At 28.6% G+C, this 11903-nt stretch overlaps 2 protein-coding genes and 1 long non-coding RNA gene across 4 annotated transcripts; all 3 read left to right on the top strand.

Annotated features, from left to right (window-relative positions):
* Nucleotides 1-368: 368 nt before the first annotated feature.
* On the top strand, nucleotides 369-1479 carry LOC116778271 (uncharacterized). The gene is made up of 3 exons (XM_061525894.1): nucleotides 369-690; nucleotides 758-997; nucleotides 1084-1479. The coding sequence occupies exons 1-3, from the start codon at nucleotides 370-372 to the stop codon at nucleotides 1438-1440; spliced, it is 918 nt and encodes a 305-aa protein (XP_061381878.1). The 5' UTR covers nucleotide 369; the 3' UTR covers nucleotides 1441-1479.
* A 3079-nt stretch (nucleotides 1480-4558) lies between these two features.
* On the top strand, nucleotides 4559-6627 carry LOC116778488 (uncharacterized). The gene is made up of 4 exons (XR_004354126.2): nucleotides 4559-4748; nucleotides 5079-5136; nucleotides 6422-6471; nucleotides 6563-6627. It is a non-coding gene; the product is annotated as an uncharacterized LOC116778488 (long non-coding RNA).
* A 1089-nt stretch (nucleotides 6628-7716) lies between these two features.
* Nucleotides 7717-11835, top strand: LOC116778425 (uncharacterized). Of its 2 annotated transcripts, none has more exons than XM_032672428.2 (4): nucleotides 7717-7867; nucleotides 8433-8785; nucleotides 9018-9200; nucleotides 10850-11835. In XM_032672428.2, exons 2-4 carry the CDS (start codon nucleotides 8434-8436, stop codon nucleotides 11665-11667), a joined length of 1353 nt encoding a protein of 450 aa, XP_032528319.2. In that variant the 5' UTR covers nucleotides 7717-7867; nucleotide 8433; the 3' UTR covers nucleotides 11668-11835. The 2 variants fall into 2 exon arrangements, with proteins under 2 accessions (XP_032528319.2, XP_032528320.2); XM_032672429.2 differs by lacking the exon at nucleotides 7717-7867 and adding an exon at nucleotides 8108-8290.
* The last annotated feature ends 68 nt before the right edge of the window (nucleotides 11836-11903 follow it).

The raw sequence follows: 11903 nt of genomic DNA, 5'->3' as shown, positions 1-11903 counted from the left end.
TTTCTTATATAAAATAAATTATAATAATTAATAAAATGTATATTTTTATTAAAAACAATTTAATTACAATGATGTTTTTCGTTAACATATATGTCGTCTTAGCTTTATAATTTGTTGCTTTCCACTTTTGAAACATATTATTAAAGGTAAATATACAAAAAGAATGTTTTATAGTTATTAAAATAAAGGGTATAATTAAAGTTGTACTATTATTTTTACAAACATTGCAATCTACAATTTACAAAATTTACAGGAAAGATTAAGTTTTGACAAAAGGACGTAATCAAACAACAAAACTGTTTATAAATACGGCGTTCTCTTCACAATCGTAAAAATTTCGTTCGCGTCTCTCTTTGAGTGGTAATAATAATGGTTTTTAAAATAATATTTTTTATTGTTATCACATTACAATTAAATGGTAATCTGAATAGAGCAATAAACGCAACTAAATTGAATAATATTTTTTACTACCATAATATTCCTCATTTGGAATTAAATGATAATTCTATGATAATCGAAAGCGCTTTAAAAGATCTGATGAGTATGAATGGAGTGCAATATGTTTATAAACGAGATTTTTACTGGAGAACATGGAGAAGAATAAAAAACGGAACAAAAGAGGAATTAATACATTACAAGAGTCAAAGTATAAGTGAAATAAATTGTACGATATGCCACTCAGGATTTTGGGTATAATATTGTAGATCTACGTTGCTTAAATATTTAATAATATTACAAATCTTTTTTTTAATTTTAGGAAATTGAAGACAAAACCGAATTATGCCGATTTGAAATATCCGCAATGAATAATAGGGAAGAATTAACTGTTTTTAGACCAGAAAACTCAAAAATACAATATTCATTAACTATATTAAATTTAATCAGAAAATGTGGGAATCCAATAAAAACAAAAATGCGTATAGCATACAAATATGACTCAAAATGGCCAGTATTTTGTCAAGGGCGGGAATTTTGCGAAATAGATACCGCATATATTGTACGAAAAGTATTTATTGTTTTATATAAATGGAAATTTTTAAATTACTGTCTATGTTATTGTAGTTTTAACTATCTTCTTTGCAGATAAACCCGGATTTTGTTTTATTTCAAATAATAAATTCAACAAACATTATCATTTACTCGAAAATAATGATGGCGGGAAATAGAAATTTCGTCTGCTTGGATAACTGTCAAAAGCGGAGTCCTACTGAAAATAAAAAAGTGGAAATAAAACAAGATTTAACAGTAACAAGCACTTTTAATACATCGGATATCAAAAAGAAATATCATAGAAGTGTATTTAAAAATACTAAATGTAATAGAAATATAGACAACGATATACCTACGCTTTCAAGTAAACTATCAAAACTGTCGCCGTGTAAAAAGCTGGAATTGATGGAGATAATGAAGGAAAATGAAGAATTTCATCCATTTTTATGAATCCAAAACTTACGAATTTAATAAAAATACATATTGGAATACATGTTTTACTTAATATTGTGGTCTGTGTGATGTTGTGGTTATAATTATTTTAAATTCTAAGTTAAGTATAATTCAACAAGAAATCCATTATATACGTAACAATAGGTTACGTAATAAATTTAATAGATTATTTTTTAGTGTAAATATAGTAAAATAGTTGATATAAAACTAGGATAGTAAGTCTTAATAGTAGCCTTGCCATAACCGACAACACAAGTTGACTCGACCAGACCAAATCCAAGATCTCGTGTAATATAATTAATTGATGATTATTTATGACAAAAAAATGGAATATAAAAAAATATTAGGAATACTGATTTTATTAAAAATATATAAATGTATAGCTATACTCGAAATAAGATTAAAAAATGTACCTTTTATAGTGCTTCACCTGAATCGAGCTGACTGGATATGTAAAAAACATATTTCCTCATAATTAAAACATATGTTTAACATTCATAAATCTTAAAATAACTTAAAATATAACTTATAAAGGTTCACTTAAGTAGATTTTTTTTTGAACGTCTCAGACCAAGGCTTTCATCATTCAGTCTTATTAAAGATTTAAGGCACAAAAAACAGATTTTTAAAACACAAAAAATAGTATATGTAAATTTGTAGTCTTAAAAACTTATTAATTATTGATTTTTAATTATGTGAGAGGATATTTTTATAGGGATTTTCTCTTAAATATATTGTCACTAGGCCTTTAACGAAATTATTAATCTTAGTTCTTAATAAACCAGCAATTTACATAAAAACCTGGTCAAAGTCAGATACCTTTGACAAGTACATATCACTTGTTTAGGCAGAGAGAGGAGCTTGAACGGTGGAGGTGAGCATTTAACACACATTAGATAGGAGCCTTAAACCTACACCTGGGTCAAGTCCCAGGCACTGTTGAAGCCCCTCTCCCTGCATGGACCCGGCGCCCGCACGGTGAATCCATTGAATGAAGAAGTTTCATCTCAAAGATACTTTCATTGAACGTACCGCGAGTTTACTTTGCAACCTACATACACACAGTTTGAAGTACATAAAGAAATCTTCAGACATGCCATTATATGGTGTATATATATATATATATATATATATATATATATGAGTATATTATTTACTTCAAGGCACATGTGAATTCATAAATTTAAACCTCTCCCATATCTTAAATAGCTTAATACATGATCTAAATCGTAAGATCTATATTATGTATGTAAAATTTTTCCGCCGAATGATTTAAGACTTGATTATTATTTGATTACATTTATGGTCGGTGTATTGGTAGTGTCTCTTGAAAGACCTGCCGCAATCCGAGCATCTGTACTTCCTTATATCTAAGTGGCGTTCGGTAATGTGATTCTTCAAGCTCTTTTTCAGCATTACTTTCTGACAATAGTCGCATATAGCCCTCGAGTATTGGTCCACGAATTGTTTCTCGTATGAAGTTTTATCGGGACATTTGGTATCTGGTTGGGTGAATTCTTTTATCTTACCGCACTTTTCTATCGTTATAACGTTGCTATTTACCTTCGTTATGAGTACACATGTGTTGCGTATGTTGACACGTTCTATCCAGCTTTCGTTTACTGACTTGGTGATGTGCGTCGGCTCTGCGTGGTGTGTTAGGTTGAAATGTATTTTACGTATGTGATTGTCCAAGCTTCGTTTCTCACAGTAATGTACACCGCAGGCGTCGCATGAGAACCTTATTCTGTCTGTATTCACTGAATCGTCGTGTATTTTCTTCAAATGGACGATCAGATTGAATTTGTTTACGAAACTCCTGTCGCAGTAGTCACATACATAATTTTTGTCATTTCTTTTCACGCCGGAGTGACTTTTTTCGTGTATAACGAATGTATCATAGCGGTAGTAGGCTTTGGAACAATATTTACATTTGAATCTCGCTTCAACGGCATTGTGTTTGAATAAATGAGATTTAAATTTGTATGAGCTCCCTATTATTGTTTTGTTACAATGTTTGCAATAATTTTGATTCTTAACAGCAACACTCTTCTTCTTCATCCTCAAAATACGGTTTGTATAAAACAAATTAAGAATATAACAAAAAATAATAAAAAGAAGAACACAAATAAATGATCATGCAAATAAAGTTAATAAATCAAAATAAAAATACTAATTGTCAATGTCAAATATAAAAATATTTATAATTTAATGGACGCGTTCATAATTATTTCAAAAAAAATTTCAGTAAATTGTTGTTAACCAATTGTGTAGAATAATATCTTGATAAATTGAATTGTTAAGTTTACCCAACGTAATTATGAAATTCCTATTACATTTTTTAAAAATATATAGCTCTTGTCAACGTAAAAATAAAAGAGCAAATGTTAAAGTATGTCAAGATACCAATAACTTTGTGAGTATAAAATATAAATAGATTTTAAGTTTAAACCTTTTTGCACTACTATATAATTAAGAAACATTTTAACAAGTAAAACAAGCTTACAAATAAATACTGAAAAGCATGTATTTCTTTACGCGTAAACAAAATAACTTCTTTATGAATTTAAAAAAGGTTATTCTAAGTTTATTTAAAATATTTCTAAATAAAAATATATTTTAGAACATTTCTTCACTTTAAACAGTTTAATAGAATAATATTCTAGAAAAGGCCAACAACTTCAAAGTAATTCATATTAACTTAGCACTGCCTGAATGTTAATTCAAATAATATACAAGTAATTACCCGTAATGCGCTACTATAACTGGACCATTAACACGAGTTGACATATTTAACTTAAATACAAACAGTATTTAGTGTGACGACATAATTAGGCTTACACTAACTTAATATATAAGATTTTCACGTGTTCACATTTTAATGAAACAAAGTTACTGATACTACGCGTTTATTATTATTTTATAATAAAAATTACGACGTTTGGTTCGTTTACAGCAATGGTCATGAAAATGAGATGTGAAATTGATGATACTAATGAATACTTTAAAACTGTCAGTATTTACTTAAGCACACGCGGTGAGAATACTGAACTAATATAACTAGTATTATAACTAACGTTTGTATTGTTCAATAAACTGATTCGTCACACCCGCAATGGGTAATTTATTTAAACATATCTATAATTAACTTATTTGAATAATAAAAAGATTTTTTGACGAGTTTCAATGACAGCAATTTAACATCTTTTGTGAGGTTAGTATAAATGGACGCGAGTTTAAAATTTAGTAACATAAAAGAAAATTTATCTAAAATGAAGTTCCTATATATCCTACTGCTTATCTCGGTAAGTTTGTAACAAGTATATTTTAATAGTTGAATAATTCATTGATATAATATTTTGTAATTATTTATATTATAATAAAAAAATAATTCAGAAAGTTTTAAATTCTGGCAGACACTGGTGCAACTCACGCTTGATATCTTTAAAAAAAAAAAGTACCGCCGTAAAAGTATTTTACTGAAGTCCGACATATTGTTTAATGAGACTGCTTTTTTTAAAATTAAAAAAATAAAGACAAATGAAAAGATTTTTCTTAAAAGATGTATATTTATATATATGTACCTATTTTATTAAATATTAAGTAATTTATTTAATTTTTATAATATTCCACAGGCTCTAATGGCGCTGTCCTTCGCCAAACCTAATATGTTCGACGACATTATTCATCAAGGTGAGTAAAATAAAAGTGTAAAAAGTTTTTAAGCGTTGTATTCTCTACCACGCGCGTACAAGAAACTCGGTACGCATAGTTTGTAGTTTAGTAACATATCAACTCTATAGAAACATTCAACCAGCAAAATCCTTAATGAGATCTAAGACTTTCGCGAGTTTTATACATTTAAATGAAACTAATATATTTTCGGATACACTACGTATCATATACGATGTGTCTTCTCGCCTGCCCGTGATCACGGTTGCTGAAAAGAAACCGAAACTTCGGGATTGTGTAGATTTAAAATAATAAAATCCGCTTAGTATATCCGAAAATATATTAGTTTCATTTAAAGCAAAATCCTTAGTTTAATTACGACAACACTAATAAGGGATAATGTTTTGTGAAAATATGTGACAGTACAAAAATTTTGACAGTTCTAAATCTTATATACTGTACGAACGCAGTAGTTTTATCTACGAAATTGAAAAACGTCTGGAGAAGATTAAAATAAACATTTATTTATTATAAAATATTAAGCAAAATTCATCAAGAACAAAAAAAAAAACACTCCGTAATGTTAGTAATAATATTAATTTAAACTTATATGTTCAAAACTTAGAAACATTATGCTTACACTAAGTTGATATTGTCACAATATACGTAACGTTGACAGTTTTTCATTCAAAAATCTCCTCACGCAGATTAACGTAGGTTATTGAAAGAAACGTGAAACGGTTAGTGTGTAGTGAGGATAAAAACTTATAATAAGCGTACAGTTTATTAAGTCAACATTTTTCATGTCTCTGAAAATATTTTATAGAAAACTTCTTAAACATGAAGTTTAATGTCATTTCATTAACTAATTATAAAATTTCTCAACACGGTACCAAGATTATAATTCGTCCGACAAATAAATAGGCTAACATTGGCAGAATACTCCACGATTGAAGCCATAGCATAAAAAAAGATACTTCGTTTATAAATAAGTTTTCAAAGTAATAATTCCAATCTAATTTAAATAAAAATAATGTAAAAAAGAGGCCATATATAAAATTCGTTCGAAAATAGAAAAATAGTTCTGAACTAAAGTCGTATGCATTGCTGTATTATTTGGTGGATTGACGATTTCCAACATTAAAATTACAAATAATCTCAATATCGTTACAGATTCACCAAAAATCTTCTAATATTTGCAAAGACTACATAAAAATTTACCACATTCGTTACTTATTTGACAGATAATTGAATTAATTGATTATTTTATTCCTTTTTTACAAAAACAAACGTCATTCGTTTTCAGCCCAAGACGCGTTCATTAACCGCACGGAAGGTTTTATGAAAATGTCAGAGGTATTTATATTTTAAACTGGTTTTGTATGGACATAATAAAAATGGCAATTAAAATATTGACTATAAAATAAATTCATTTTATCTTTTGCAGAACTTAACAGGAATGAAGACGTAAAAGAATTGAAGGAAAACAAATAAATATATTTGACTTTGGAATACGTTTTTTTATTTACTAAAAGAGGTTACATATACAGCTGTCATAACCTAACTCTGGATGAAGTTTTTTATCCATAGGTTTCCATTATATATATAAATATACATTATTAAACGCTTTATAACACAAAAATAAGATAAATAATTCAATTAATATATTTGAATAATTATATAAAATAAATTATAATTAATGATAATACAGTGACACAAAGAAGGTTATATTTCTTGATTTAAAAAGACAGATGCTACAAAGTTATTATAATAAAATTGATTTATCTCTTATATTATCTGATTTAATTGTATTACAATTTTAATTAATAAGTAAGTTTAAAGTATTTTAAATATAATTGTATTACAAAAGATATATGTATATAATATGTTCCTGTGTCAATTATTGTGACAGTCATTTTTTACGTCAGAACATACGATATTCAAATGAATCTTACCTTAAAACGATTTTTAATTTAAGTGTAATTTTAAATCAGTCTATTTTAAAAGTAATATCATTTTCACAGATATTTTAATGTAACATAATATAACATAGAATATTAAGGGACGGCTACAAATGTTTATTTCAGAATGTTTTCTCTATAGACTTGCATATGACAGGCGATAAAAGCTTTATTCAAAAGAACTTTAAATAAAAAGAATCAATTTTTTTTTTCCTTCAAATTATTTTCTGTTTTCAAGATCAGCGCCATCTATATATTGAACTAGGAAACCAATTGTATAATTTAGTTGCTGGCAACAAAATATATATTTTTTAAATATAAATATATATAAAAATAATCATAAAAATACCAACTAGTTTCGATTTAAACACGCACAAGTATTTTATTACAAATATTAATCCTCTATTTCGATATTACGTAAAATCACAGAAAATAATTGTGAGGATATTTACATTATATTGAGTCCAGTTTATAAATAAACTTAAATGACATAAATTTTCTTAAATTTTATCTCAATAGTATATAAAATAGTTTTCATATATGCAAACAATACGGAAATATTATGATATTTTATATGAATTTGTAAAGCGACAAGGTTCCATCTCAGATCCCTTGACATCATTAGTGTGGTGCTGCCACTACAGAAATTCGGGCCTAGATTTCCCTTTCTTATGTGCGTTTCGTGAATTCTCAGTTGTTGATTTCGAAGGATATTTCGTAATACGTTTGTTTTTTAAAACAATATCTACGATCACGAAGTTAATTTTAATTAATGTAAAGATATTTTAAAGGTAAGATTTAGCCACATGTTATAAATTGAACAATATTTTTGTATTAATGTAAGGTCTTAAGATATCTGGTTTTGTCTTTCGTGATTTATGACTAAAATATTTGTGTCCGTGACTTTAGTTTTGTTAATATCAAGTCTATTGATGTTTTAAATAATATTGTATATTATATAATTGTCGGCTTATACCCTTAGATTCGTTGTGATTATTTTACTATAATTGTGCTATATTGTTCCCAAGCATCATTTTAATTCAAAATTGCGTGATGTTTTAAAATATCGATGCTAGAATGGACTTTTATGTCACAATGTGATCAGATCTTGAGTTAATTATAGTCACAAACAATTTTACACTGAGTATTGTATTTGTTGAAAAGTAATTTTACATTTTATGATTCGCCTTTAGTACAATCCATGTTTATAACAGGTGAGTTAATCGTGACTGTAGATTTATTTTAATAAACGTGCAGCAAGCATTAGATGTTGCAAATAAACAGCAAATAATGCTATTTCAGTACACTTTTAATTAAATTTTTATAATATTTCTGATCAATATCCTTTACCATCAGGATGTCGTCGAAAAATCAACAAACAAAGAGGACACCACGAGCCATGCCAGTGGAGACGATAATAACACGTTACAAATCAGCCCAACAGAAAAAAACACAGGAACCGGAACAGAAAAAGGTGATTAGGAACAATAAAAAAAATAAAACCGCAAAGAAGCCAGCGCTACCACAGAACGAGAAGAAAAATAGATTACAGGAAATGAAACAGCTCATAGAGAATACAGAATTCCATCCGAATAAACACAAACGGCACATAAAACCGAAGAAAATAGTGCTCATACCAAAGAACTGTCTGAAAATGGTCGGCGGGACAAAAAGTAGCAACAAACGGAAGCTGCACATACCGAGGAAGGGTAAGTGATGCGTGATTAAACCTTATTATCTGTTTGAAATAATACTTTTTTTTATTATATACTTAAATATATACATGTATTATATTTTTGAGAATATTTATGTAGCTCCGGAATGTTGTTGTGCGAACACATTAATAATATAAGGGGATATTGTATTCCATACATTTTGTATATAATGACTATACATATATATATATATAGAATTATCATTTGGCTTAAAATTATTTTCCAGAACCTAGTAACACATTGTCCGATGCCTTGATGAACAGTATGGAAACAAATTCAAATATAAGTTTCCCGGAGTTGATCAGAGTCATTGAGGAGAGCGGGAGTTTGGATGATGAAGATTTCTTGGAGATCCTGACCTGTCCCAGCCCCGTCTGGTGGGAAGATCCGCCCCATGGATATATGGAAGGTAACCGATTAATAAGAAATTCATGGCTGGCTTGTATGAGTGTATTGATTTTTCTACTTTCCTTATAACTTTACACATAACGTAGATTAATTACTAGAATGTTATTTAACTTGGGTGTAATTCTGTTACGATCTGATAAGTGCAGTGAAGAATGAGAATTACAGTTCCGGGAACGTCAAAGCAAAATAAGTTATATGAAGTGAATTTATCTTGTCTACCGATATCAAAGTTATCCCATACTAAAAATTTAAAGCAAACAAGTGAAATTTGTGAATTTTATTGAGATTAGATAAATTTTGACTCCGCAAAGCTGATGTTTTGCTAAAATCACATACAACTACAAAAAAATATATGTTATTCTGATAAATCATCTATATTTTCGGCGAAATTTTATCAAAATCAGCTTTAAAATGATACAAATACATCAGCCTTGATGATTAATAGATTTTTTCACTTTAAAAATATATATTTTTTTTTATAAGAAAAAGCTTCACAGTTTCAGGTCTATTTTGTATATGAGATTTTTTATTTACACTTTTACAAAATAATTACATATTAATATTATAGGATCTAAGCCTTTAGTTTTATAAGGAGAAATACTTGAAGAGAAATATATTTAGCACAGCAAGGATTTAAATTTAATAGTCAATAGCCTGTCGGAGCCTGCTACTGAGCAAGGCCTCTGCACATGGAGAAGGTTAGGGCATAAATAAAATAATATAAGCCACTTTAAATATGAAGATTGTGTTGTGACAGGCATAACTAAATTAATGTCGTTAGCTCTAATAATAAGGTTGTTTTAGATAAATTAAAAAATATTTTTTAATTCATGATAAGAATGATTTTATATTAAAAAGTATATACTTTAGGTATATTTAATTATTTGAACAGATGGTGCTGGTGTTAAAAAAAAATTAATATTTACAATTTTTTTTTCTTTTGTTCTATATATATACATATATAATTTTGTCCTGAGTGTCGTTTCTAAGATTGCCCCACTATGAGTACGTAACGTTAGACTAAATACAAACGGTCTTAAGAATTCATTCGCACCTAAGTAACACGTCGATATTGTTATGTGAGACTTTATTAAATAACTGCGGACTGTCTGTCAGCTCGACGTGGTAACTCGTGGTAATAGCAATAACTATTCAGGTTTAAGGATATATATATATATATTATAAACTATTTATTCAGCTAAGAAAATAAAGTACAGTACGTTTCTGTTAATTCGTTTCGAATAACTTCAAAACAACGTATTATGTTCAAAAACAAGCTTATTTGAATGATACTGTAAATTTTTTAATATTTTATAATTTGTTTATATTTATGCAATGAAATCCATTTTTTTTTTTGGCAATTATTGTCATCTTAATAATGTTAATTCGTGCTATTCTTTAAATATTCTGTATGTTTTTTTTATTTAAAGGACACATTGTCCTTTTTCAACGTAAATAATAAAAAAATATCGATATTTTCTATGCATTTGACGGTTTTATTTTATCGATATAATCGATAATCTGTAATGTCAATCGATTTTTATACTCTTCACAACGAGTGACGGGAAATTTGAATTTTTGAAAACTGTTATTCCTTAATTATTAGTTGTCAGAAACATTTTGCAGTAATGATTATATTATATTTTGCAGAAGCTCTATATTCAAGATCGCCCGAGGAAGATAAAAGTCGTTGTCAAAATGAAGAAAAGACAGACAATGTTGGTTGTAATTTAGCAAACGATCTAGTCATAAACGTGATAGATCGAAGCAAGAACTTCATTAAGAAGAGAGGTAAGTTGGAGACGTTACTGAAGAACATGCGGGAGAAGATTACTAAACCGGAAATTGATAACCAGAAGAATTCTGATAGGATTAACGATGATTGCTCTATGGAGTTGAGGGACGACGAAGTTTTGAAACATCTGGAGAACATAAAAATACCAATAGCCGAAGACGACAAAGCGAAAACATCGGACGAGGACTTCGATAAGAACATGCCCATTGACGAGGAGTATCTCGACATGAGCTACTTCGAAGACAGCTACGAGGACATCAAAGACATATCAAAAACTGAAGCGAAACAGGAAAGATACTTCAAACAGATACAAAAAGATAAAGATAGACAAGAGGAATATGTAGCGGTGTACAAGATCATAGAATCTGATGACGATGCGGACACGAACGATGGTAATATGAAGGAAAAACAGATCAGTTCGTATTACAGACAGAAGAAATTCAAGAGCAAGTCGAATAAATGCAGTTGTTACATGAACAAGTCAATCAAAGTGTCAGATTCTGTGAAATATTGTTTGGTGTGTTCGTCGATAAACGACACCGATGAATGCAAATACTGTATGGGAAAATTCACAGGGAAGTGTGTGTGTGATAGGTACACTTGTGATGTCTGTAACGTGAGAGTGGAGAGCAAGAGAGATCTGGTCGACCATTTGAAGCATTGTGTTAAGTGATAGCATATTATTGTCTAAATTTTTTGATCAAATTCTTTGATGTACTAACGTTTGTCTTTGTACATATATCGCATGGGATTATTTTGTTTTAAATGCCCTTCATTATAAAAGTACTGATTTATCTGTATATTTGTTCTCGGTAATAAAATTTTCCATTCAAATGTTCAATGTGACTATAATTTTTTGTCTCTAAATAATTATTTACTGTATTAATTGCGTATTAAAATACGCGTTCA

This window comes from Danaus plexippus, chromosome 31, assembly GCF_018135715.1.
Source record: "Danaus plexippus chromosome 31, MEX_DaPlex, whole genome shotgun sequence".
Lineage (NCBI taxonomy): Eukaryota > Metazoa > Arthropoda > Insecta > Lepidoptera > Nymphalidae > Danaus > Danaus plexippus.
The sequence above is the reverse complement of the archived record's forward strand: the minus strand, read 5'-3'. Positions and strand labels throughout refer to the sequence as shown.